Here is a 26266-nt window from a genome sequence, read left to right as displayed (position 1 = left end):
AGAGCGAGCCTCGGAGCAGGGGGCACAGCCCCACACTCCTGTGTGGCAGTCCCCTGCAGACCCATTTAAAAGAAGACTTTTTCCCCAGATGCTTCTTGGGGTCCACCTACCAGAAATGCCAACCTGGGAAGTGGCATCAGATGACCCCCCTGAGGCCCAGCAGTGGGCTCCCATCACCTCTGCCCCCCATGACCACCCGCTCAGAGGACAACCTTCACTCCACGTGAGAAGTGCACCTGGGGAGGGCAAGGTGAGGCCCAGTGAAGTGGGGACAGGCCTTACAGGTTCTGCCGGTTTCACCTCTGAACAAGTTTTCAAACCCAGCTCCTCTTCCCCATCTCTTTGCTGTCCTGGGATTCAGCCTCACATCCCTCCGGTTCCCGGATCTGCTCCCTCCTCAAAGACCCGCAGAGAAGTTGCAGGTGACTTCTCACCATATTCCAGCATCATCTCTTCCCACACCTGTGTTCATGCCTCATCAGCATGAAGCCTCTTGAGTCCATAAAAAATTTTTTAATGTTTATTTATTTTTGAGAGAGAGACAGAGCGAGAGCAGGGGAGGGGCAGAGAGAGGGGGACACACAGAATACAAAGCAGACTCCAGGCTCTGAGCTGTCAGCACAGAGCTTGACGAGGGGCTCGAACTCACAGACCTCGAGATCATGACCCCTAAGCCAAAGTCGGACGCTTAACCAACTGAGCCACCCAGGTGCCCTTTGAATCCCTATTTTTGCCAAAGCTGGACCTTCTGCCTGAAATGCCTCCCACCCCCACCCCCCATTTGAGATGCCTCTATCCTTCAAGTGCCACCTCTGGGTACCTCTCCCAACCTACCCACACTGAGCCCCCTACCATGACGTCCCTGAGAGGAGCACGAAGCATCTTTGTTCTGGATGTGAAGGCACAGGGTAACCTTGTGATCTGGAGCAAACTTGAGAGGCAAGCGAGGCAGAAAGTGCAATTTAAAACAGAAACTGGCTTAAATTAAGAAGGTGACAATCGATTTAGGAGATGGCTCGCTCGTCAGTTGAGGAAAGAACTTGTACGAACTCTTGGTGGAAAATTCAAGGAGCCCTCATCCCCACACAACGTAGGAACACATGGCCAGGCGCACCACGGTGAGATGTAAAGGTGAGGAAAAAAGGACACATCACTCCTTGCTCCATTCCCAGCAGAGGGGGGCAGGGGGAGTCTTGAAAACGCAGAAAAGAGGGGAGAAGGGGGTCAAGGTGGTGGGAAGCAGGGCAGCAAGCTAAGGACTGAGAAGGGCAGGGAGAAATCCCCTGAGGCAGGGGTGCCTGAGAAACTTGAATATGATGTTAACCCCCTTCACATTTTCACTTCTCTGTTAGGTTCACTGAGTGAACCTGGTTTTATGGCACCATCCTGTTTGGGTAATGCCGTCTGGTGGGGATGCTCCCGGCAGGAGCACAGAGCACCACACGATGGAGCACAGACCCAGAAAGGGAATTAGCAGAGCAAGAGAAGCCGCGGGCAGCGGCACAGCTTTGCCATTTAGAGATGATGGGAGCAGGTGGACGCTGGGTCTTGGAACCTTGCAGGTCCCACGTGGAAGGGACGTCGAGCCCTCTCAGTCCTAGTGCTGCCTTCAGTGTATGCACGGCCCACTGTGGACTCGGGGGCCAGGCTGCCTGCGTCCAAACCCAGCTCCGCTGCTCACTGACATGTTGCTTCCTCTGTGTGCCAGTTTGTGTCTGTGAAGGGGGCACACGGTAGTGAGGTCTCAGAGATGGGTTAGCTGTCGGTGGTGGATGAAATAACCCAGGTGTGGTGTGGAGCAGCCCCTGGCCCATAGTGAGCTCAGTAGAAGTGTTAATATTCAAGTTGCCTATTTACAACTGTAAGTAGGGGCTGGCAGAAAATAGGCATTCAGTGTTTTCAATGTAGAACAAATGGATGAGCTAAGGTCTTTGTCTTGGCCTCCGAACACTCTGAGCACAATATGTCGGGGAAAGTATAATTCACTCTGCAATGCCGCCCAGAGCCTGCTGTCCCCACTCCACCCACAGGTGCAGGGCCCTGGAAGGAATGGTCCCTCTTGCCCTACATTCCCAGGACACACCTGGGGTTCAGGATAGCACCTGAAGCCGGGGGTTCCGATGCCAGGAGCCCCAGGCAGGGAGACCGGCCACAGAGGGGCAGCTGAGGGGCTGGGTGGCAGCCTGGATGGGACTCTAAGGGGAGGGCAGCCAGGTGCCCTCAGGACACTGGGCTCCTGCCGTGCATTGTGCTTTTTCAACTTTCAAATTTTTCACTGTAGTTTTTCCATGTAGACATTTCTAGGCTTTTGGCACTTTGCTGGGGAGCGTTCGGGTGTTGCATGACAATGAGTGCACAGGGTAGCTAGCAAACTTTCAGTCAGTAGGAAGCTCTTGTGTCCACAAGGTAGGGAAGGATCTAGGAGAGCAAGAAGGACGATCTGGGCAGGAGACAGAGACCCCTGGGAGGAGGTAGGACAACCAAGGCCAGACAGAGGGGGGACACAGCACTCCCTCACTGCAGAGGGACTGGCACTGATCCTACTGTTCCCCACCGAGGCACATCACAACCCAGAACGAGTCTCTCTCCAAGAAGGTGACAGGGAAGGACATTGCCAGGCCAAGAAGAGACTCAACCACCACCACAGCCCAAAATGACAAGTGCTGTTTATTACAGTTCCATGAATGGGCCCAGCCACAGGCTCAGCCCATCCCAGGGAGGAGCAGAGATGAGCAGTCACAGACCCCTTCCCCATCCCCCGAGTCTTGTCCAATCACACACTCCGGGCAGAAAGTCTCAGTATGGAACACAGAGCACGGGTTCCCTTTGCTTGGCGGAGCATCTCAGAGTCACAGATGGCCCCCCTCTTGGAGCATCCAACAGAGCAGCGGGACGTTGTCAGACAGGCGAGCGTGGGAGTTCCCAGGAGGACTGGGCTGGAGACTCTGGTCCTAGCAAAGGTGTAAGAGGAGGTCTGTCCAAGGTGTCCGAGAGCAGGCCTTGGCCCCAGGCCTCCGCGGGGCCAATGGCCCCAGGTAAAGCTGTGCCAAAGCCATCAAAGCTTCATAAGCCATTCAGGAGACAGTGCGTCGAGGTTGGCAACACAGAAATTCCTATCAGGCCTTATGTAACCTTGGCTGAACCTACCGACCTCCAGCAGAATTTCAGCAAAGACGAAAAACAAAAAGGAAACAAATCAGAGGGACTCTGGCCGCAGCATCCCTCCCCACAAGAAAGATAAAGGCATAGAGTTTTTAGCCAAGTTTCCCAATATCATTTGTGTTTAGAGAAAAGGCTGGTCCACACAGCCAGCACAGAGAGAAGAGGCAAAGGCAAGTAGAGTTCACATGACTACTTTATATTAAAGTTTATTACATTTGGAAAATCTACTGTACAGGGAAAAACCCATTGGATTAAGTAGAGTTTTGCCAAAAGCAAAAGACTATCTCTCTTTGGAATATTCCTGATTCCAGCCCAGGGGGCAGGGCCACAGGAGCTAATCAGAGGTGAACCTGGTCGTACGTGGAGCAGCTCCATGACAGGTGTGCCCAGGCCCCTTTCATCACCTTCTAGAAGAAAATGTGCCCCAGAGACAGCACCAAAGGAAGGGCTCGGTCTTCAGGAGATTCTCTGGGGCCACTACCACCTCGCTCACCCCACAGTCCTCTCTTCTCGGTCCCCAGCTTGAGGTGCCGGGATTCTGTCCTCACACAGCTCAACATCACGGCAGCCTGGGCCACGGCAGCGGCCCCGAGTCCGTGGACACAAGCGTGACCGCTCCAGACGTGACTGCCCACGGCTGCCAGGATCAGCCAGCCCCCCAATGGGGCCACCCGACAGACATTCCATACCCTGTTGCACACGTGAGTGACAAACTCAGAGACAACACACCGACTAGGCCTACATGTTGGCTTCCAGATTTGGTTCTCCTAGTTAAAAAACAAAACAACAACAACAACAAAAACAGTCTTCTTAACCCTGATGCTGTCTCCTCGCCGTAGATTAGGGAAGCAAGATGGGGGTAACCAAATCAACTTACTTAACTTACCTCGGGAGTAACCAAGTCTACTGGGCTATGAACAAAGAAACTAGAGGAAACATGTGCAAAAACAAGTTGGTATCTAAATGAGACCTCCCCGCAAAACGTCGCTCTGATGGAGCTCCGAACTCCTCTCCCTGCCACTCAAGGGTGGAAATGTGCCCCCAGACCACTGGTCCCCACCAGCAAGTGCGACAGATGAGCCAGCCCTCGGCCAAGCGGGCCATCCAGGTCCAAAGCAGCAGGGTCCCCTTTGTCTCCAGAATCGGGTCCGGGGAGGGGCTGCTCCAGGTTGGAGAAACTGAGTCAGAATGATGAGATGCCAGGTGCTGGCGGTGGCAGAAAAGTCACGTGCGAGAAAGCCCTTGCGCCCAAGTCTCCAGGCAGAAGTCAGAGAAGCAGAGGAGAGCCCCCAGCGTGCCCCGGAAGTCCGTGGGCAGGGAGCCGGGGAGGTGGCATGGTGGCAGGGCCTGCAGTTCTTCGTGGAAGAGGCAAGTGGGGGCCTAGCGAGTGGCAGGGGCAGGAGGAGCCCCGTCCCTGTCAGGCGTAGAACTCCTCCTGTTTGCTGGGCTTCTGGTAGGCCCCGCCGTTGGCTTGTTTGGGCTCCTCCAAGGAGTAGCTGCCCTCGTCCTTCTTCTTCATCCGGTACAGCATGAAACCCACCAGGCACACGGCGAAGATGAGCCCCACGAGGCCTCCAGCGATGACCCCTGTTGGGGGGGTGGGCAGGGAGGCCGGCTCAGCTCAGTTAGGCAGTAGTTGCCTCACACCGGGCAGCCCCCGAGGTGGCCGCGCTCAGCCCCACTCCAGCGCCCCAACCCCCAAGCAGCGGTATGCACCCCCCTACCACCCACCTGAAAGGAACTCACCTCCCAGCACTTCCTTCCGGTCCAGGAGGCCCTGGGAGGCCCCCGTGGCCCCACGGTCCACTGGGGGCTGATTCCGCTGGTCGGGCTCCACAGCGGCCACGGCTGTGTTCTCCCCAGATATGTCAAAGGTGAAGTCCTACGGGAGGGCAGGGACAGTTGCAGGCTGCGGAGGGCCACCACCAGCAGCAGCATCCAGTTTTATTTCTAAACCCAGAAGCAGCTCAGGAGTCCCTAGTCACCGCGGCCACCAGCTCAGACACACCCAACCCAGCCCTCGGGGACCCCAAAGCCAGGCACCTCTCACCACATCACACCAGACCCTGGCTGGACTGTGGCAGATATCACAGCAAGCGAGACAAAGCGCTTGTATTTATATGAAAATAAATAGGCTCATTGTAATGTAAAGTGTAAAATGACCATGACTCTAAGATCTAACGAAAGACCTGGTAGGGCTTCTCCCCTGCCCCGCAGCAGGGGCCCTGCTTAAGTTTGGGAAGCCCTGTTTTAGGGGATCTTGAAGGACTCCTTTGCTCAGGTCTCATATTTAGTCTGTCCCGCTCTGGGCTTGGCCCTGGAGGCAGGGGGAAGGTGGGACCGCGTGAGCCTGTCTTCCTGGCGGGAACAGGACACGCTTACGGGGCACAGGGTGTTGAGTGTGCCAGATGACCAAGCCAGCGGTACTAACGTCCCAGGAAACACAGAGGATACAGTGAGCACTCACCTGCTCCCCAGAGCCCTCTCCTGCTGGGAGCTGAGTGGAGACCCCATCCTCGGCAGCCTTCTCAGTGGCAGAAGGACCACGGTCCTCCACACTGGGCGCGTGAGAGTCGAGCTGGCTGGGTCCTGCAGGAGCTGAGGTCTCATGGTGGTCAGGCTTCATGTCCCTGTGGGGATGGGAGGTGACAGGCCCCTGGGCCGTGGTGGCTCTTGCTGTTGATGCCTGGTGAGTGGTCGGCTGTGGCGTGGTCTCGCCGGGTGGGTGGGTGGTCTCCTTCTCCCTGGCCGTGAAGCCAGGCTCCACCTCTGCCGGAAGCACTGCCTCTCTGTCCTCAGGCCTCTCTCCGGCCGGCAGGACGGATGTGGAGGTGGCGGTGTTATCTGTGCCGCTGGGCTCTGGGGCCGTGGGCATGGCCGTCAGGAGCTCCGTGCCCTTCCAGGTGGATGAGGGCTGCTGTGATAAGGTGAGATCTTGCAGAGCACCTGCAGGCCCAGAGGCAGAGCTTGTTGGAGTGGGGGACGCCCAGACCTCGGGCCCAGCCAGGCTCACGCAGTGAGGAAGGCCTGGACAAGGGCCCACAGCTCTGACTCCCAGGCCCGCCTAGCGAACCCTGTTGTGAGAAGTGGTTTCCCCAGGGCAGAACGAGCTGAGGCTAAACTCAGCTTTGGAAAATGGACAAGGACAGCTGCCCTTTTCTGCTGCACGTGCCTGCGGACAGCCTGGTCCCTGGAACCATAAGACATCAAGGCCGTCTGGGAAGGAACTTTTCCGGTGGCTAATGAAGCTCGCTCTCTGGGTGAGGGCACTCTCAGGGCCTGAATGCCTTGTCCCTGGTGCACACTCCTCTCTGGCCCCCTCCCTGTTCCACCTGCCCTCTCCCCAGAAAGGCTCAGCACCCCCCCCCCCCCCCAAGAACAGAGGGCTGCATCCTACCTTCCAGCTCCCAGGCCCCTACCTCGGCCACTTTCCCCACGGATGGCCTCAGCCCTCTTCCAAAATCCTGGTCAAAAGCACCTCCTCCGGGAGGCCTCCATGGCTACCTCTAGCTCAAGGACTCCACTCCCCCAGGGAAAGGGGAAATAGGGGAGATAAGGGACATTTATGGAAGATCTACATGCCACCAGGCTTTATGTTACCTTACAGCTCCCAACAATTGTATGAAGTCAAGACATATTCCCATTTTACAGATGAGGAAATAGAAGCTCGGAGAAGTCCACCTTTCTAAAGGTTGCCCAGGGAGTTAGAAGAAGATGACCCCAAGTCTGTCTGCAGCAGGCAGTCCCCAGGGCCTCCTGGAACCCCAACATTCACTCCCGCAACCCATATATGCCTTTTCCTTGCAGCGTGGACCCCATTCTCTTCCCTAACATCACCCTTCAGACCCTGCCGGGGGGCTGCCTGACTGCCACCCCCAGCTCATGGCCCACTGCCATCTTGGGATGGGGCCCCCATGTCAGCTCACCTGCACCTGAGCCAGAGAAGTTGTCAGAGTCATCCCCAGAGCCATCCTGATCTTCAGGGGGCACATTTGTGGCCACTATTTGCTGGAAAAGGATCAGAAAAGGGTATGAGTGGAGGCCTGGCCAAGGCCCTGCTACTCTGGGGTCCCTGTCCTAGACAGCTGAGTGAGCTCCCCCACCACACACATATAGAACAGGAAGGAAACCCTTGTGTGTGGCTCTGGAACCCACAGCTCAGGGCCACCCTCTGGTCCCCCCCGCACCCCTGAACGTTATGATGACACAGCCCTGTGCTAGGTACTAGGGGTGCAGAAACACCTGAGGGGGGCAGGGCTCTTGTCCCAAGAGGCTCAGTCTGGTAAGGGAGCCCCAGACCTCTCAGAAGAGCAGACAGAAGATGCCATTACTCGGAACACAGGCTGTGGCCACAATGGGACCCCGTCAGCTCACCCTACACTGAAAATCAGGTCTTGGGGCCACTGGCCAGGGAGCTTCAGGGGCCAAGACAAGTTTAAGAGCCTCAGGAACAATCCCCCAACACCCTGACTCCAGAGAGACATTCCAAAGCATGCTGAGCACCAGGGTATGGACACTGAGGGCCTCACGGGCGGGGGGGGGTGAGGGCAGGGACGGGCACGGGTAAGTCGTCTGTGCTGAGGCAGGGCTGGCCACGCAGGACACATGCTTCTTCCCACACCTGGTCTGTTTTCTCATCCACAGGAAGGACAGGATGCAGACCCACTTGGGGAAGGAAGGACAGGGTGCCCATTAGGCTGGTGACAGATGAGACTGATCTAAAGGAGGCCCTGCACTCAGGAGGTGGCGACAAACGAGCCATAAGCCTGGAATGGACCCCGTGTACAAACAGCTGTCCCAGGAATGCTGTCTGCCTGGTCCGGCTGAGAGGCTGCAGGTGCCAGAGTGCAAACACCTCCCCAATTCCTGAGACAGGAGCTGCACCAGCAGACCCAGAGAGCGGGGCCGGGAGGAGGCAGGGCGCACCACACACGGCCGAGCAGGCCTGCGCGGAAAGCTGGAGGAGGGCGGCGTGGGGGTGCGGAGAGCTCCCAAATACTAGTTCCAGAACAGCGGTTGGAGAAGAGAAGACCCAACAAGCCAGGTGGCAGGAAGGGTAGCGATGAGTGTCCGTTCAGCAACACGGCCTTGACCCAAATGAGTTCGTGATACACCCATCTCGAGGGCCCCAGTGTCAGGGGCCAAAACAAACAATGAATAAAGAGGCAAAGCAGCACAGTTCAGGGCACCCAGTGTGGCCCTGAGGACATCACGAAACCTCTTATGGCCTCAGTCTCTCCATCTGTAAAATGGAGACAGTAGTAATATCTACGTTTCAGGATGGCTGCAAAAATTCAAGGAGGTTATACACATAAAGAACCTAAGAGAGCCTGGCGTGCAGTAAACTCCCCACCAACAAGGGCCACTGCTCTAACCCGGGGAGCCAGCGCAGCTCAGCGCGGGAAAGAGGATTCTGGCGCCTGCCTAGGAAGAGCTGGGATAGAGGTGGCAGAGAGGCAGAGGTGGGTGGAAGAGAGGCAGGAGGGAGCCAGCTCACAGGAGGCTCTGTGCAGACTTGTCAGAGGCAGGTTCCGCCCAAGGCTGGGCTCCGGGGAGTGGACCTCCTCAGTGGGGAGTGGACCTCCTCAGCGGGAGAGGCATCGCCACATCCTGGCCACAGGCCACGGAGTTTCACCCTTGAAGGGAGCAGAGCAAGGAGAGCCAGACAGGACCTTTGGCCTCCCGAGGCTGCCTGGGGCAGAGCTGGCCCAGGTGGAGCCTCCGCTTCCAGGAGCTCAGGTCTGGAGGGAAGCTTCAGACATGTGTAGAAACCACCAGGCTAGAAATACCACTGAGCTTCCTCTGAAAGTACAAAACCCAAACCCTACCTCTTTCCTCACCCCCCGAAGAAAAAGGTTTTGGCCCCAGAAGGGCCTGTCTGAGCTGTCACGGCCCATCTAAATGAACTGGCATGGTCCCTGCCCTCCGCCTGCACCGCAGGCCACATCCTGTCTACACTGTCCCCAGGTGGTGCTTCCTACACCTGTCCTGTCTCCACCGAGCTTCGAAGCCTCCCCTAAACCTTCCGTAGTAAAGAATACTGCCCACCAGGCAGGCAGAGTGGGTCCCCTCATCCCCACATGCTCCCATCCCAGGCCCACAGCGGACTGCTTCCCACAGCCTGGCAGGGCAAGGGGAGGCCCAAGCATTCAGGGGACCCCCACCCACCCATACTCACTGAGACCCCACTTCCCTCTTGCCCACTGCCTCTGCCTTCCCTCAGCTTTCCTGAGGAGGCCCTAGGAGACCGACCAGCAGCGACCTTTCCCAATGCATTGATTCCATCCCTTAGAGATGCTGCTCAACACGGCACGGGGTCAGGGCCCGGCCAGACCAGCCTCAGCTGCACACTGTCATGAGAGCCAAATCTGCCAGCAGAAACCAGAGTCTCCTGTTTCACAGATGAGGGGATGCAGGCCTGCAGAGGACTCCATGCACTGGGACCATGTCACCCTTGGAGGCAAAAGCCAGGGAGGCCCGGCCTCTCACCTACAGGGAGAAGCCTCAACAGGTTAGCAGTTTCCCAAGAGCTGGGCCTCTTTCACCACTTGATAAGACTTTGGATCTGCCCGGTCCCTAAAAACAATTTGTTCCCTCAACTCTACTCAGCTTATCCCTCGGATCTTGTTTACACAACAAGCTCTTAAGCAAACGCTTTCTCTACTGAAACCAGCTCCTTGGCCTCGGGGCAGCCCCTCCCTCTGAGGGCTGGGTCTCCATCAGGGGAAGGGCTGCAGTGACCTCCCAATCCCCTCCAGCTTGAACCTGTGCTGGCCTCAGCTCCCTGGGGAGGAAATCAGCAGAAACTGCTGAGTTTGAACTTGGATCACTAGGTGCCAGCTGACTCCAGCATTCTGGGTGAGACTTCCAGTTTCACTTAGGCCACTGTGCTAAGAGCCTGTGGCCAGCTGCCCCCAAGGCCTCATTCAGGGCTCTCCTCAGCACTGCCTGACCTGGGTCCTTCCCAGACCATGTGGCCACAGCTCGGAGCTGCTCGGGGACAGGTGGGCCCACCTGCTTCAAGCTGCCTGAGAAGGTGAAGGCCAACCAGCTCATACCTTTTTTCTTTCTTTTTTTTTTTTTTAAGTTTATTTATTTATTTTGAGAGAGAGCAAACATGCTTGCACAGGGGAGGGGCAGAGACAGAAGGAGAGAGAATCCCAAGCAGGCTCTGCAGTGTCCGTGTGGAGCCTGATGCGGGGCTTGAACTCACAAACCGTGAGATCATGACCTGAGCCGAAACCCAGAGTCAGACACTTGAGCCACCCAGGTGTCCAGCTCATACCTTTAACGGGGCCCTTTAACCTCTGCAAATCCTAGGAAAATCCACTTTTCATATAACAAATCAAAACCCTGAGGGGCTTTGACCTGGGGTCAGGGCTCCAGCAGAACAGGAAAGAAGGTATGAAAAACTGAGGCATTCTCTGACACTGAAAACACTTTCCACCCCTTTCCACCTTTACCCTTCTATTTGAGGCAGGCAGGCTTGAGATTAGCATCTCCCACAGATAAGGAACTGAAACAGACAAGGTGATGGACTTGCCCAAGGCCACGGAGCAGTGTGCCACGTGCTCTGCTCACCTACGTCCCTCTCCCTCTGGCCCATCTATTTTAAGATGCCTGTCTTCCCAACACAGCCACAAGCTCCAGGAGCCACGAGATGAGTGCATCATGGAGTAAAAATTCCTGACCACTACCCCAGCAGCCGAGGGGACCTCAATGCCAGCCCAGACTTCACAGGTTGACAGGGGAGGGCATGGACAAGCATCGGGTCACAGCTGCCAGGGGCTGGGAATCTGCATCAGGCTGCCACCCGCCATTCCCAAGGACAGAGGGCTAGGAGAAGAGCTTCAAGAAGCTGTCAAGAAGACAGCCTCAAGCCTCACCCTGCACTGGCCATAAAGAGGGCCACTCTCCTTGGCAGCCTGCATCTGAGTAGCCTGCTTGCCCTGGCCAGCCGAAGGACCCAAGGGACCCAGGCAGCATCCCTCGAAGACACCTCGGGGACAAGAACTCCATAGCAGTGTCACAAGTCAGGATGCCAGGTGGACCTCTCAGTGAGGTTCAAGTGAGGACAGTGGACCCAGCCACTTCTAACTCTGGATTGATGGAAGACGTTGTCTGTCCGCCTGCTCCCTGGACTCCCGCCACCCCGTCGACTGCAGCCCATGGGTCCCTTCGGACCTGTGGTTTCCAACCCACACCCTGAATCACTGACATGTGCCACCTGCTGCCTGACTTAAGTGATGGCTAAAGCACAAATCCTTTAGAAAGCGTTACTGAGTTCACAGGATCGCATTGCTCTCTCAACCAACACACTGCTAAAAGTACAGTATCGAGGGGCGCCTGGGTGGCTCAGTCGGTTAAGCGTCTGACTTGGGCTCAGGTCATGATCTCACGGTTTGTGGGTTCGAGCCCCGGGTCGGACTCTCTGTGGACAGCCTGGAGCCTGCTTTGAATTCTGTGTCTTCCTCTCTCTCTGCCCCTCCCTCACTTGCACTCTGTCTCTCTGTCTCAAAAATAAATAACAAGGGGCGCCTGGGTGGCTCAGTCGGTTGAGCGTCCGACTTCAGCTCAGGTCACGATCTTGCGGTCCGTGAGTTCGAGCCCCGCGTCGGGCTCTGGGCTGATGGCTCAGAGCCTGGAGCCTGCTTCCATTCTGTGTCTCCCCCTTTCTCTGCCCCTCCCCCGTTCATGCTCTGTCTCTCTCTGTCTCAAAAATAAATAAAATGTTTTAAAAAAAATTTTAAATAAATAAATAAATAACAAAACAAAAATAAAATAAAAAATAAGTCAAAGTATAGTATCGTGTAAGGAGGATTAAGAGAGTCACATTTTTTAAAGTAATTTTTACCCTTTCAGTTTCTTGGTCAGAACTGTGGATATAAGGTAAATGGGCAGAGCCCTCCCCCCACCCCCCATATACCTAGAGTTCATAACTCTTGGGGTCTGAGGTCTCAGCTGCAGGACCCTAGCCTTTACCCCAACCCCCCCCACCTGTGCATCAGGATGCCAAACGGACCAAAAGTGAAATCCAAAGCATCACCTTTGTCCAGACCATGGGCTCTTTTCTTCAGGGTCCCTGGGAATCAGCAGGAGACTATCAGAAGTCTTCTGAGCTCCATCCCTGAGGCTGATTCAGTGGATCTGGGGCAACGGCCCAGGACTCTGATGTTGAACAAGGTCCCGGGTCCTGTAGGTGGTATGCAGACTACACTTGGAGAACAATAGTCTGGACAGGGAAATGTCTGACCCAGAGTTGCCCAGGGCCTGGGTGCTGGGGAAGGCAAATCCCTACAAAGGTCCCAAGACTCTCACTCAGGTGCAGTGTTCAAAGAAGAGGCACCAAATTAGCAACAGAGCCCCGTAAACAAGCGCCAGGGGCAAACTGATCCAAGAAGACTCTGGAACATTTCTCTGTACTTCTGATGCATCCACTCCCCACAAACAGTACATCCCAGTACCTGCCTCGTCTGTAAAAGAGCCTCACCATGGAGCTAAGGAAACCCTGAACTTCCAGAGGCATGACCCCTTTGGTTCCTAGGGGTACAAGAAACCGGAGACAAAGATGAGCCTCTGTCCTGCCTGCCCAGAGTTGCAGGACCTCCTTGGTATCCCAGGCCCGAGGCACTGACCTGGCAGGAGCAGGATCTCCCAGGGTGGGCCCACCAGGGAGGGGAGCAGGGGCTGCAGAGCCACTGTGCAGTTTTCCAGGGGAACCTGCCTGAATGGGAGGCAGGGGTAGGGGTCACAGGGGCTAGAGAATGTTGTAGAACACACTGCCCCACTCCTGCAGCTCACCCAACACCCTGGTGCCCTATGGCAGTTATAAACATAACTCTGCTTTCCTCATCTGGGGGATCATTTGCACCCCCTCCTACAGCCCTGGCTAACATGGCCTACGCACAGTCCTGAGGGCCCAGGCAGGTCAAACCCAAAGCATCTTGGACCAAGGGTTCTCAAGGAGAGGAGCAGAGCCAGGGGTGGTAGGGGGAAAGAGCCTGACCAGGGTGGCTGCCACAGGACAGGTCTAGCTCTACTGCTCCCTTGCCCAGTACTGCTGACCTGGGGCAGATCTCAGCCTCTCTCTAGACAACAGAAGGGGCTTGGCGGGAGAACACTAAACTCCCTTAGTGCTCTGACAGGCTAGGCTGGGACCTGGGAGCAGAGGCCCCAACTCCTTGTCAGCAGGGCCAGAGTGGTATAGGGGTGGCCATGTCAGGCTGGGTGGAAAGGGCAGGACCGTAGGCCCGGGCCCAGGAAGACACCAGGCTCCCCTCCTGCCCAGGATATCAGGGTAGTAGCAGATAAATCACTTTCTCTCTGAAGGCTTCTCTCCTGACTTGGGAGCTGCCAGGGAGACATGCTTAGGCCACTGAGAGGCACAGATCTCCCCCAGTTTTGGCCTCAAGACCCTGAAATCCACCCCGCTTTAGGCACTCCCAGGAGGAAGGGGCCCCACCAGTGCTTCAGACAGGATCAGCATTTCCGGCCTGACAGGCACAGTGATTTATCAGCTCCGTGTCTCTCTACCAAAACCAAGTCAAGACTAGACTTGCAGAGGGTGTGATGGGCATGGTCCAGGGCGGCAGTGGCCCAGGGAATGGCAGGTGGGAGACAGGGGCTTATCCTGCCTTCACCCTGAGCATCCATGAGGGCATGTAGGCCCCCAGCCCCCATCAGCACTTCCACTGTGGGGAGCACATTTCAGGGGACCTCCCAGGGATGTGCCCTTCACCCCATACACACACACAACCCACTGGAGCTGTCCCCATCCTGCCACTCAGACACAGACCTCACCAGTTGGGGGATTCCTGGGCAGGGCTGGGGTACAGGGCAGCATCCATACTGGGCTTTACAGATGGGAAACCGGAGGTCAAGTTTGCAGAGCCCTTTGCCTGCCCCATTCTGCCCATTTGGAGTACCTGGAGAGGCCAGACTTGTGTTGAGGTGGTGAGGGTCCTGGCAGCCAGTGCCAGCCCCAGTGCCCAAGCCAGGTCAGAACTGCCACCAGCACCCCCATACGCACCCCTCCACAGAGCTGGCACCGCCTCACGGCTCGCGTGCTGGGACTCGTCTTAGCCGGGCCCAGCTGAGGGCTGGGTGTGGGGCCGCAGAGCCGGAAGACCCGTTCCTCTGCTTTTCCCCACCTCCAAGAGCCTTGCTTGTACCAGGCATGGAGCAAGGTTGCCCAGCCCGGTCCTGCCAGCCTTTGTGGCCAGGGTTGCCCTGGGAGTCAGACAAGGGGTGGCCAGGGGAAAGTGACCAAACCCAGTACCAGGAAAACCTGGTTATAGCCTGGGCTCTCTGTTCCCAACTTACTGGATGACCTTGGATAAGAATCTCTGTCCAGTTCCCCATCGGTACAATAGGTGATAGTAAGGGGGCTCCTGGTTCCAAGTCTATGGTTGGGAAGTCAAGGGGACTGCCCACCTGAGGGATTGTGGCCCACAAACACAGTGCTCAGCAGGGGGAGGACCCACCATGACAAATAGGGAGAAGGGTACTTGATCACAGTGACTCAATGTCACTGCCCTCAGCTTCCCAAGGGGGGTTATGGCCTAGGCAGCACGTTAGAGGTGTTCCTAAGAAAGGGGACTCTGGGATGGCAAATGGCACCCCACGAGGACAGAGGGAGCAGCTGAGGCCACCAGAGCCTTGTACCTCCCAAGCCTTGGCTGTCCTAATGAGGCGACAAAGACCAGAAGTTCAGTGTTGGATGCCCCAGCCAGCCCCTGTGAGGGGCCCCTTGAACTGCTCTCTAGCTGATTAACCTCCAGATGCCACCGGGCTTGGGGGCCTGACACCTCTGGCGCGTGGGCTTCTAGAGATACCCTCCCCCAGCTCTGTCTAAATAAAGTCTCCTCAAGTTTCGCAGGGCCAGAAACTAGTAGCTTTGGACACACCTGCAGCCAGCCGGGGCTCCAGCTGTGCAGACAGACGGGGATGGGGGCACTTCCTCACCCAAATTTATCCAATCAGTGTCCCTGCAGTTGCACAGTGTCCCCTTTAAAATGCCTCTGGTAAGACTATCGGGTGCTAGACGCTCACCCTAGAGTATAAATCAGCTCTATACAGGGGAGCAGCTAATTCCGGAACAGGGGCACTGGGGGTGGGTAGGAGCCCTGGAGGATGGGAAAGGACTGCAAGAGAGGCCGGGAGATGCCAAGGGCACATTTTCTAACTTGTGTCAGAATTGGGTCGCCAGCCAACCCCATACCTAAGAAAGACAGACTAAATTCCCTTTGTTCCCACTTTGAGCCACAGACATACATGGCTTCTCCTCCCACATACAGAAGAATAATGGGCCAGCCTGGGAACTTGCCTCTGGGATAAAGTTCAAGTCAGACTGATGAGGCACTGAGGTAGAAGCCCAGACAATGACACGGGAAGGGCAGAGTATCCTTGAAGGAGTCCCGTGGGGGTACCACGGCAGAATGGAGTTTTGGCCTTTGCAAGAGAAGGCAAAATTTTCTGTGAAGACCAGGTCTGAATCGGCTGGGCTCGCTCCCCAGGTTCCCAGTGGGATCCCACCTCAAAGGCAGCAAAGTAGACTAGGCCCCTTCACTGTCAGCCTAACATTCACCAGGGGCCTCTTGATGGCTGAAAGGCCCACAGAGCCTCAAACGCCCCACACTGAGCTCCCGGGCACCATCGGCATGTGCACACAGCAGACGGTGAGTCTGTGCATGCAGCTCAGGGGGCTCTCAGGAGCCCGGAGTCACCCAGCAGGTAGAGTAGCCACAACACCTTGCCCAGAGCTCCGGGACAGTCATGGGGTGGGAGTAGGCACCTAAGGATATAACCTGGGCTGGGGGTTATTGGAAAAACAGAAATACCTGAATTAGGCCTTAGGGAAAAAACAGCCAATACGTATTGTGTGCTATGTGCCAGGCACTAATCTAAGCACTTTAGCCGAATTAATCTTCACAATAACCTTAGATTCCAGTGCCAAATCCATCCTCCAGATAACGACACTGAGGCAAAGGGGACAGTTTGTCCCAGGGCATACAGCCAGTGAAGTGCTAGGGAGAGGGTCTGAGGCCAGGCAATCCAGCAGGCATGTGGTTAACAACCCTTCAGTGGGGGCCACGTGGCTCTCTTACCCTCAGGAAGAAAAGAGGTGGCACAGGGGAAAGTGCAGAAGGAAGAAGGACCACAGAAGTGAGGCCTTCCCCCCACATCCTGCAGCCTGGCCTCGCCCAGCTCCCTTGCCGGGACAGCCTTCAGTCAGCCGTTCTGGGGACAAGCCGCTGTCCCCTACAGTCCCAGGGCCCTGCTCAGCTGGCCTGAGCCCCAGCCCAGGTGCCCTGGTGTCTGGCCTCCCCCCACCGCCTGCCAGCCCAGCTCACACCTCCCCCGGGTCAGGAGCCAGCCCCTGGCAGAGGCTCAGGCAGAGGCGAGCAAAGTCTGGCCTGCCAGCGAAGGCTCACATTTCTGAGAAGGGGCAAAAGCCATGTTTTCAGGCCCTATTACATCAGCACACTGGGGTAAGACCAGCCAGCCATTCACATGAAGTAACTATACACCCAGGCCAGGTCAGACTGTACCCCTTCCTCCAGTCACAGCCACGGGCGCGGGGCGGGGGGGGGGGGGGGGTGCTCCCCAGGGGACTCTCTAAACAGAGTCAGGCCCAAAGCTCCCCCAGACTTGCTCCTCTGAGTCCAGGTAAGGAAGGGACTCTCAATCATGCCACGTACATTAGTTCCTGGGGTCTTTTCAAAAGCCCTCCGAGGAAACTGAGGCTTAGGGGCAAGTGAACAAACATGCCCAAGGTACTCAGGGAGGATGTGATGGAGCCTGGTAATGACTTGGACTGCCCAATCTCCATGTCCTGTGCTCTTCCCAGCCTCCACATGACACCTCTCCAGTCCCCGTGACACTTACCTAGGCTGACCAGCCAGCCAGTTCTGGATCCCAGCTGGCCTGCCCAGCCCCACAGCTTCAGGACCTCAGACTGGGCCCCAGTAACTACCCCAAAGGCAGGCAGACCCAAGCAATCAGCTCAGGCTGCTGCCCTCACAGTGGGAGGACGGACCAAGACATCCCCCCTGCGGCCCCCCAGCCCCTAGAGAGTGGTCTTGAAGAATGACCCTGTTCCCAAACAGGTAGAGGGGAGAGGGGTGAGGCCACAGCCTCTCTGCTCCTCCCACAGTTCCAAGGGCGCAGGACACAAACTCAAGGCTGTCCCAGGACCTTACTATAACAACCAGGAGACCCCAGGGAAACTTTGCAAGGATGCCCCTCCCCCAGCCCCACCCACCCTTTACTCCCGGAGACCCTGTGGGGGGTGGGCAGAGAGGCAGGGGCAGAGCCTGGGGCGGCTCCCTCCGCCCAAGTGCAGGTGTGCCCATTCTCCTAGTCTGGCCCACAACCCGTAGGCCCTGGCCAGCCCGGAGGTCTTGCTGCCCAGACCATGCCTGCACCGCGCCCTGGAGGAGATGCGGTCACCATAGATGGCCGTGCCACACCCCAGCATGTCTCTCTGGGAGAAGGGGGACTGACGTCAGCCTCTACAACAGTCTCAGAGGCTCCTGAAACACCCGCAGCCTGGGGCCCTGCGAGCCCAAACCTGATCACATACCCGTCGGGGACACTCCCCAGAGATGGGACTCCAAGGCCCCGGATAGTTTCCTGGGCAGCAGGGATGCTGACAAGCTGCAGAGAGAACAGCCAGTGCTGCCTCTGCACCCCTGCCATAGGACTGGCACAATCAAGTCCCCAAATGGGTAGGCAAGGCCCTGGGCATCAGCGGCCACCGTGGTACAGGTGGCATGGAAGCAGCAGTCCTCAAGTCCCCCAAGGCCTCCCAGTGCCCAGCATGTGCTAGGTCTGGAGTCGATGAGTGCACCTGGCCCTCCAGAAGCTCCCTCCCTATGCACCCAGGCCCCACCACTCCATCTCCTCGGTCTGCTGTGGGGGGCAGAGGGCCGGTGTGGCCACAGAAAGGCAGCCTGAGTGGGAAAGACTAGGAATTCAACATCACTGTGGTGGGACAGTTCTCTTAATACCTGGGGAGAGCAGTGCGGCCCAAGAATGGTCCCAGAGCAAAACTGGCAGCCTCTGCCACTCCCACTGCCCCCATCTGGGGACTACCTCCCCTAACACTTCCCCTGGCCAGAACATGACCTGCCTTATGGCCTGAGCTCCTGATTAGAAACTGCTGTACTGTGGGACTCGAATGAACCCTTTCTCAGTGAATGACTGTTACTGTCACTGCCCCTCTGGCCTATCTGCATGGACCAACCCTCCTGTCTGGTCCCAGTAATGGCCACCTTCTCTTGCATGTGCTCCTGGACCAGGTGTGGACGGCTCCCCACCTGCACAAGGCAATGCACACGGCAGGCACCAGGCTCTGGGTTTTAAATCTGGTCAAGCCAAAGAGGGCTCATGACCCCCAAGGGTTGAAGCAGAATGCTTCCGGGAACAGAGACAGGCCCGGCCCTGATTCCCACCAGTCCTGTGACACAACCACAGGATACCACAAACACACCAAGTGCATGATTGTTGTTACCTACGCTTCTCTGCTCCCTCCTCCCATTTCACAGGTGGGTTCACTGAGGCCAAGACAGGCCCTTGCACAAAGTCACTCAGCAGAAAAGAGGAGGGCCAAGGCTGGATGGCAGGCATCAGAGCCTTAGTTAGTCCTGCTGGGTTCCCCTACCCCGTCTAGCACACAGTGGGCTCATGGTCAAGGCTGCTTGGGTGGATCTGTGGGCCTGGCACCATGACTCAGCCAACAAGTGAAGTGATAAATATGCCTGCCTGCCCCACTGCCCCAACCTGCCCAACACGGCTTCCGTTCCTGCTGATGAGCGGACCTGGGCAGGTGGCCAGGATGCCTGGGTGTGTGCAGAGAGCATCACCAGGCCTGACCTTGCCCAGCGTCCTCTGTCCACCTCTGGTTCCCACACTGAACTCTAAGGCCACCTCCTCCAAGCAGCCTGCCCTGACCCCCACCCCCACAGATGACTCCTCGGGCAGTGAGTGTCTCCTCAAGTCCCCAGAAGAATAACGGTGGAGGACCCTAAGCCCTGGCCAAGTCCCCCATTACCACCTTCATCCTCCCCAGGACAAGGTCTCAGAGCTGAAGAAGAGGAAGGAGGCCCCAGAGGGGACAGATGGGGGAACTGAGGCACAGAGGGACAAAGACCTGCCCAAACCAGTCAGGGGCCAACCTGGGACCAGGAAGGACAAGTGTCCTAGCCATCCTTCTCTGTAGGAATAACCTCCATAGACTCCTAACGCCAGGGATGGAGGAGCATCAGGGTTAAAGCTAAAAAGGGGAGAATCCACCAGAAAAGAAGAGAGAGGAAGACCACTTCCCGGCTTCTGAAGAGGAAGTTGCAGACAGGTGGTGACCAGGTTTCCCAAGACACTCAAGCTGCAGCCTACCCAGCAGGAAAGCCCAATGAGGAAACAGAGTCGAGACCACCCAGGCCAAGCTCAGCTGTAGCTGCAAGCCGGCCTGCAGGCCCGCCAGCCGGCACACAGCCTCTTGCGGGGTCGCAGCCCTAGGTGGGTCACAAGAGCGTTCCCAGCACTGGAGCAGCCTCTCCATAGAATCAGGCAGCCCTTGGAACCATAAATGAATGCCAGGAGGACAGAGACCCTCAATAAGCTCCAGAGGCAGAAGGGGATGCATCTGAAAGCCTTCAAGTTCATGAGTCAACAGGAAACATCCCGGGGCAGACAACTGAGTCCAGGAGCAGGTCCAGCCACTAGCCTTCCCCTTTCCACACCCAATGGTCCCGAGCCCCAAAACTGCCCACTACACCCCCCACCATGAGCTTGCCTCCACACACTCACGGCCTTCCAGACGTCCTGGCCTGCCAAACCTGCACAGTGTTGACAGGCAGCAGGAAGGAGCTTAGCCCACCTCCCCTCAGGCCACCCCCCACCTGCCCGCCACCGGCTCATTCTGGGCCCCACAGCACTGAGAACAGGGGAGCTAATTAAGCGCCCTGTCTAGGGCCTAGAAAGGTTATTCTTTTGGGGACTTCTAGTGCCTACTGCCCACCCAACGTAAGCTTCCTGAGGTCAGGCAGAAGCAGCTCCATCACACAGATAGAGCCGGCCATCCCGGGGGCCATGTGGGAGACTTCCCAGGTCTCCTGGATTCGAAGGTGCCGAGTTGAAGTGACCCCAGGTGCAGGGTCTTGCCTCAGTGGCCTCAAATGTGCCTCCTTGTGTTGAGCGATGCATCCATGCCTGCCCTCCCTCGGCATCATCAGGGCACCCACAGCCCACTCTGAGGGAGGTTCCAGAATGCATCGTCGCATGGAAAGCCCTGGGACAGCTGACAGGGAAATGACACCGTGCTGAATCTGTTCCAGGGCGCAGGATCCTGGCGCCAAAAGCCCTCTTTCCACAGACTCCCTTCATCCCATTCCCTTTCCCTAGACACACTTAGGCAGGCCCTCAAGGGGGGATGGGCTTTCAACCCAAGACTCCAAAATTGGTTGTTGAAAAGAAGGAAGAAATCAGGAAACAGTGCGTTCTGTAAAACTACCAAGGTTCCAGGACTAGAAATCGTTTAATGACTGATTCTTTACGGGGCTGCTTCTGCAGTGGGACCTAGTGTTGGAGGGGACCAGGTGGGAAACCCAGCACAGGAACCAGGAGTACTGGGTATCTGGGCATCTGGCTGATACCATGGTGCCCACCTCCCCAGCTTTAAAAAGGATCTACTAATTCTGAAAGTGTTTCCCCAGTGCCTAAGATGAAAGCCAGTGCAGACTGGCTGTTGCCCTGGGAACAAGCACGCAGGCACCATGCAAACATGGGATGCCCCATCAGGCCTCTTTGCACAAGCCAAGAACATATATATGGTCCCTGCACGGGTATCAGACCTGGGAGCACACCCCACCTTACCCCCATGGGCTCACTGTCTCCTGACCTAGGCTCCAGGGAGCAACCTTGCCCGTCCCTAAACCACTGGGTGAACCCAACCCAAGCCAAGGATGTTGCCAATGCTCAGGGTTCACCTAAAGGCACCGTTCAGGCCAGCTCAGCCCAGCCCAATGCCCTCTCCATCCAAAGTATGCACACCCATGGCTCTCCAGGATGGAACAGCAAATACCCATAGGGCCTCACAAGTTTCAGCGAGCATCCTATGCTGGGCTTCACTGGGGAGACTTGACAGTCCATCAGTTCATTAATGCCATACACATACGCCCACACATATGGACAGATCCTTTCTCGCACATCGGCCCCTTAGAGGGGCTTACTTCTATAGGCTTCATCCACAAGATGAGGGCAATGACGTACATCGTAAAGGTTTGGCTTAAAGATGAGATAAGAAGGTAAGAAAAGCACTGAACACTCAATAATCAGTACCCAATTACAGGCGCCTCTAATTATATCGATAGCTAACTTTTCCTCTGGCGCTTTCATTTCCAAACACTTTCAAGCACTCATTATGAAATGAATATGCAAATGACAAAGGACAGGGAGAACAGGTATGATGTCCGCTTTACAGAGGACATCAAGACTTGGAAGTGAAGTGACTCACCCAAGGTTACATGGTAAATTAGTGGCAGGGTTGAGAGTTGGTCCTGGAACTCTACTTAACCCAAAGCCGTTTCTGGCCTGCCAAACAGTACGCGTGCACTAAGAAAGATGCACATCAACCCAGATAAAACATGGTGACACGATGGAGACAGGACCTGAGCTAAGAGTAAGGGCCCTTCCAATGGAGACTTATAAGTTAGCCTCACCAGGTCCAGGCTACCTGTGAGCCGCGAGTCACTTACAACTCAAGCCAGGAAGAGAAACTCAGAACACAGGGTCACAGGTGCCTCCTCCCAGAGATCATCCACACCTGTTCACCGAGGGAGCCTGTAAGCATGCCCTTTGACAGCCTTCGTTATTCCAGGTACTATCAGGGATACTGCTGAGGTCCCAGCTGGGTCCATGGAGGCACAACTCCACATATCACAGATCATGAACATTACTCACAAGTGAAACTCTCACTCAGCACTGAAAACTCATGTCTTAGGAATCATTTTGACATATCTGACTAGTTTCTTAGTACTGCTGGAGAACAGTGCAAATTAGAATTGAATAGAAAAGCTGCCTGCTACACTTAGGCCCACAATTGTCACTTTTGGCTGCTGTCAGGGATGAGGGGAGAAATAGAGCAAACCAGAATTCAAAAGGTACCAACCCTGGGGGCACCCAGCAAGGGGCAAAATGCTCTTTGGAGCTCAAGAAACCCAGGACAGAAATGCCTAACCTAACACAGAGACAACCATGAAGAAGACCCTGGCATCTTGAGATTAAATTATGCTTAGTATTCTCTCTCTCTCTCTTTTTTTTTTTTTTTTTTTGAGAGAGAGAGAAAAAGTGCTGACAGCAGAGAGCCAATGAGGGGCTTGAACTCATGAGTTGAAGCTGGACACTTAACTGCCTGAGCCACCCAGGCGCCCCAGTATTCTTTTGTTAATAAAGGAAGGAAAATAAATATTGTAGAGAGTCCTGCCCAAAGTTGAGGTCAATATGGATTCTTAGCTCACTAAAAAAACCTGGATGCCAAGGATACCTCATTCCCAAGGGATTTCAGAATCCGAAACTGCAATAGGAAACATTCCTCTATAAAATACTACAAAATTCAAGCTTTTCACTAATTCTTTCCAGGCCTCCCTCCTTTCTCATCTCTCTCCCCACCAATCTTGGTTAATGAGGTTTTATTGGAACCCACCATGAGCCACAGGTAGAGACTTAAAGCAGCTCCACCCTCCCACCCTCCTGAAGCCAGGAGTGACATCACCTCTAGAAGGCTCTGAGCCCAGGAGGAGAGGAGGCACTTAGCGCCTCCCCCAACCCCCACCCACCCTACCAGGCCTTAGGAAAATGTCTCTACTGGCCCCCATAATTAGGGCAAAAAGGGATTTTATGCCTTTCAAGAAAGAGAAAAGGGAAGGAGAGGAAAACAGCAAATAACTATTCCAGAACAAGCAATTTTGCTGGCATGGAAGAAACAAAAGACCACAGGAAACACACACACACACACACACACACACACACACACACGCACAGAAACCTTTTCAGACAAACCTGTTCTTGTCTCTTGGGAGTGGTTTTAAGCAACCTTCTGCCCTAATAGCCTTCTCTTGCCCATTCAAAATCAGGTGCCGAAGATCACACCCTACCTCACTGATCCCCAGGGGGGTTCTGACCTGCTTCCCACTGGGACCAAAGTGAACCCTGGGAGAGGACCAGATCTCTGCAACCTGTAGACACCTCCTCCCATTTTAGGCAAACCCCATTGCCTAGTTTCTTTTAGTAAGGGGGGAGGGGGCGGGGACTTTATGCCACCTTATGCCCCCACTTTTACCCCAACATGGACACCCACTGTAAGAGGGAAAAGGCAGGTCTGGGAAAGAGAAAACAAACTAAACTTTATAAAAGGAAAAAAGAAAACCTAAGCTCCAAGCCAACGTCTGACCCCAAAGCTTAGTGCTTTCAGGCTCTACTCAGCCACCTCTTCCAGGAAGTCCTCCTACCACCACATTCTAATAAGCCGTCCTCCTTCCCTCCTCTCCCCTTTGAGACTCAGCTGCCTCCCAGCCCTCTGTAATGTGTCAAAGTTTCTAGGCAAGAAATAATGCCTCTTAATGCAGCATCTGCCCTTACCCAGTACACAGGAGACTCTGGGAAACACAGTCCACAGAGAATCTCACAACCCATCTGCCTCCCCCATATAACAGGCACTCTGGGATCCCAGCTTGTAAGAACGCCAGCCTCAACCAAGGCAGGCAAAAGAACCAAACCCCGCACTCCTGATTTTAGCTGGAAATAGGTGGGGGAACCCCACCTCGGCAGTCTCTGCTGAGGCCCAGTCTTGGACCTGTAGAGAGTGGAGTATCCAGGTAACGCTAGGTGGACCACCGAATTAAGCCACACATCTCCACTCTCCTCTCCAGAGTATGAACTATGAGTCAAGGCACAATCTGAGTCCTACCAAGCTGCAACTCTAAAGAGAGAAGAAGCCAGATACCAACTTCTTGGATCTGAAAGCCGGGAGTGCACTGGAGACTCAGCTCAGAAATCCTATCTGTCCCCATGGCTCCCCCAGATTTGGCACCCTTCGCCCCCCACCTCCATCCAACTCATCAGCAATGCAAGAAGCATCAGGGACCCTGTCCTTGTACTTCAAAATATAGTTCCAAACACAACAGTCGCCTGGAAAAGTGGGGGGGGGGGGGAGGGGGGGCACTTCACAGATAAGCCTGGGAAACACCTCACCTGAGCCAGACCCTGTAAAATACCCAAAGCTCTCAACAGCTGGTAGCTTCTATTATTGTAGAGGGACCCGCTTACAGAGGGTCGGCACTGCTGAGAGTTGTGCAGATGCCACATTACCCGTGGAGGACCCGGCACCCCTCCCCCCTCCTGCGATTCTTCCCTGCCCACGTGCCTCCCTCACCAAGAGCTGGGGAAGTAGAGCAGTCCAGATGTGGTAGCGAGAGACCGCCACTTCCGGAAGGGGAAGAGCCCCCCGCTCAGTCCACACCTCCCCTCTCCATCCCAGGGGATGACCGCCCCAGCCCGCGGGGAGGGCCCCGGGACTCCAGCACCGGGTGTGGGGGCTGGGAGTGGACGTGGACACCCGGCGGCCAGCGCTGACACCTGGCGGCGGCCCAGGTCCCGGCCCACGGCGGGGCCGGCGCTGCGGGGCGGTTCCCAGGAAAGGGTTACAGGGGCCGAGAACAAAGCGCCCCCATTGGGGAAGGCGGGCTAGCGGACGGCGGCGGGGGCGGGAGATCACTTTCTGGGGGCCCTTGGGATGCTCTTTGTCGGCCAGGTCCCTCTTCAGAGGGAACCCACCCCTCGCCAAAGGTGGATGTTGGAGTCCTACCCAAAGGCCTCCTCCCCCAGCCAAGGGCTCCACATTTGTCCCTCTTTCCCCCCAGCTCCACTGGGCGGGCCAAGGGACCCGCCTTCCCTCCGCGCGGCTACAGCACAAAGCCAGGCCGGGGGAGGGGAAGAGCCATTCCGGGGTCCACTCGCGTGGAAGCCGCAGCCCTCCCTGGCCGTGCCCAGCACCGCCCGCACCCCTCAGCGGACAACACAACTTCAGCAGCCCCAAAGTTGGGTTCCTGCGGGGCTCCGGTGTTCCGGGACCAACTTCGCGGAACCTCCCGCTGCCAGCTCTGCCCAGCTCCCTTAGGGCAGCCGATGGGAAGCCGAGGATCCCACCTCCGCGGCCACCACGACCCCCGCGCAGCCCTGGCCCGGGCTCCTCTGCCAACGCGCCGGCCCCGCTGCTCCCAAACTTGCCTGCTCCGAAGGGGCCGGGAGCCCGGGCTCGGTGGGTCTGCGGGTGGCGGCGGTCACCGCATCTTCCCGGGTCGCCGACGGGGACCCCGGCTGCTGCGGTGCCAGGGGTAACTGGATGGGAACTCGCGACCCCGGGAGCCGCCGCAGGCTAGTGGGCACCAGCGCTTGGGGAGCCGATTCACATAATTGAGCGCGGGGCCCCCCCGCACAGGCTCCTCTCCGCGGGGCGCCCGAGCCCCCCCCCCCCGCCCGTAGCGGCGGAACCCGCGCGGCGCCCACCGACGGCGGAGGCAATTGGAGCGGGACCCCGGTTTCGCGGGCACGGTCCCCGGGCCCGCCGGGCTAGCGCGGGAAGGCAAGTCCCCGCTTCCCCTCCCCCTCCACGTGCCGCTGGAGGCATCGGCGAGTCTGCAAACACCGGCTTCCCGCCGCTCCCCGCCCGGCCCCGGGCCGCACTCACCGGGAGAGCCGGCTGCAGGCGCAGCGCCAGCGCGCAGAGCCAGAGCCAGAGCGCAGCGCGCCTCATGCTGCCCGGACCGGCGGCGGGAGCGCTGCGGGCTGCGGGGATCGCGGCGACGCCGCGCGGTACGGACTGCGCGGGGCTCCGCGCCGGCTCCTCCGGGTCGTTGCGCGCGGCACCCTCGGGCAATGCCCCGCGCGCGGCTGTCCCTGGCGAGGGCTGCGGAATCCGCCGGCTGCAGTCCGTTCTCTACCTCTGGATTCCTCTCCGCCCGGCTCGGCTCCAGCCCTCACCTCTCCTGCCGAGCTCCGCCTTATAATAAACCCACAGGCCCTTAGCCGTTGCAAAAACTAGCCCCCC

At 56.8% G+C, this 26266-nt stretch overlaps 1 protein-coding gene across 1 annotated transcript; it reads right to left on the bottom strand.

Moving 5' to 3' along the window:
- Nucleotides 1-2648: 2648 nt before the first annotated feature.
- SDC1 (syndecan 1) lies at nucleotides 2649-26263 on the bottom strand. The gene is made up of 5 exons (XM_027033258.2): nucleotides 25907-26263; nucleotides 7089-7170; nucleotides 5630-6108; nucleotides 4909-5044; nucleotides 2649-4749 (listed from the first exon to the last, which is right to left on the bottom strand). The coding sequence occupies exons 1-5, from the start codon at nucleotides 25970-25972 to the stop codon at nucleotides 4580-4582; spliced, it is 933 nt and encodes a 310-aa protein (XP_026889059.1). The 5' UTR covers nucleotides 25973-26263; the 3' UTR covers nucleotides 2649-4579.
- Between the last annotated feature and the right edge of the window lie 3 nt (nucleotides 26264-26266).

This window comes from Acinonyx jubatus, chromosome A3, assembly GCF_027475565.1.
Source record: "Acinonyx jubatus isolate Ajub_Pintada_27869175 chromosome A3, VMU_Ajub_asm_v1.0, whole genome shotgun sequence".
In the NCBI taxonomy this organism is placed as follows: Eukaryota; Metazoa; Chordata; class Mammalia; order Carnivora; family Felidae; genus Acinonyx; species Acinonyx jubatus.
Note: the sequence above shows the minus strand (reverse complement) of the source record. Positions and strands in the feature narration are given on the sequence as shown.

What these genes read in the sequence shown, in the direction of transcription:
- SDC1 (XM_027033258.2), bottom strand. Translation starts at nt 25,972, where the DNA reads ATGAGGCGCGCTGCGCTCTGGCTCTGGCTCTGCGCGCTGGCGCTGCGC. An exon ending in GCCTGCAGCCGGCTCTCCCG is followed by an intron (nt 7,171 to 25,906) that starts GTGAGTGCGGCC and finishes ATCCTTTTCCAG; the next exon opens with CAAATAGTGGCCACAAATGT. An exon ending in CTTCTCTGGCTCAGGTGCAG is followed by an intron (nt 6,109 to 7,088) that starts GTGAGCTGACAT and finishes CTGGGCCTGCAG; the next exon opens with GTGCTCTGCAAGATCTCACC.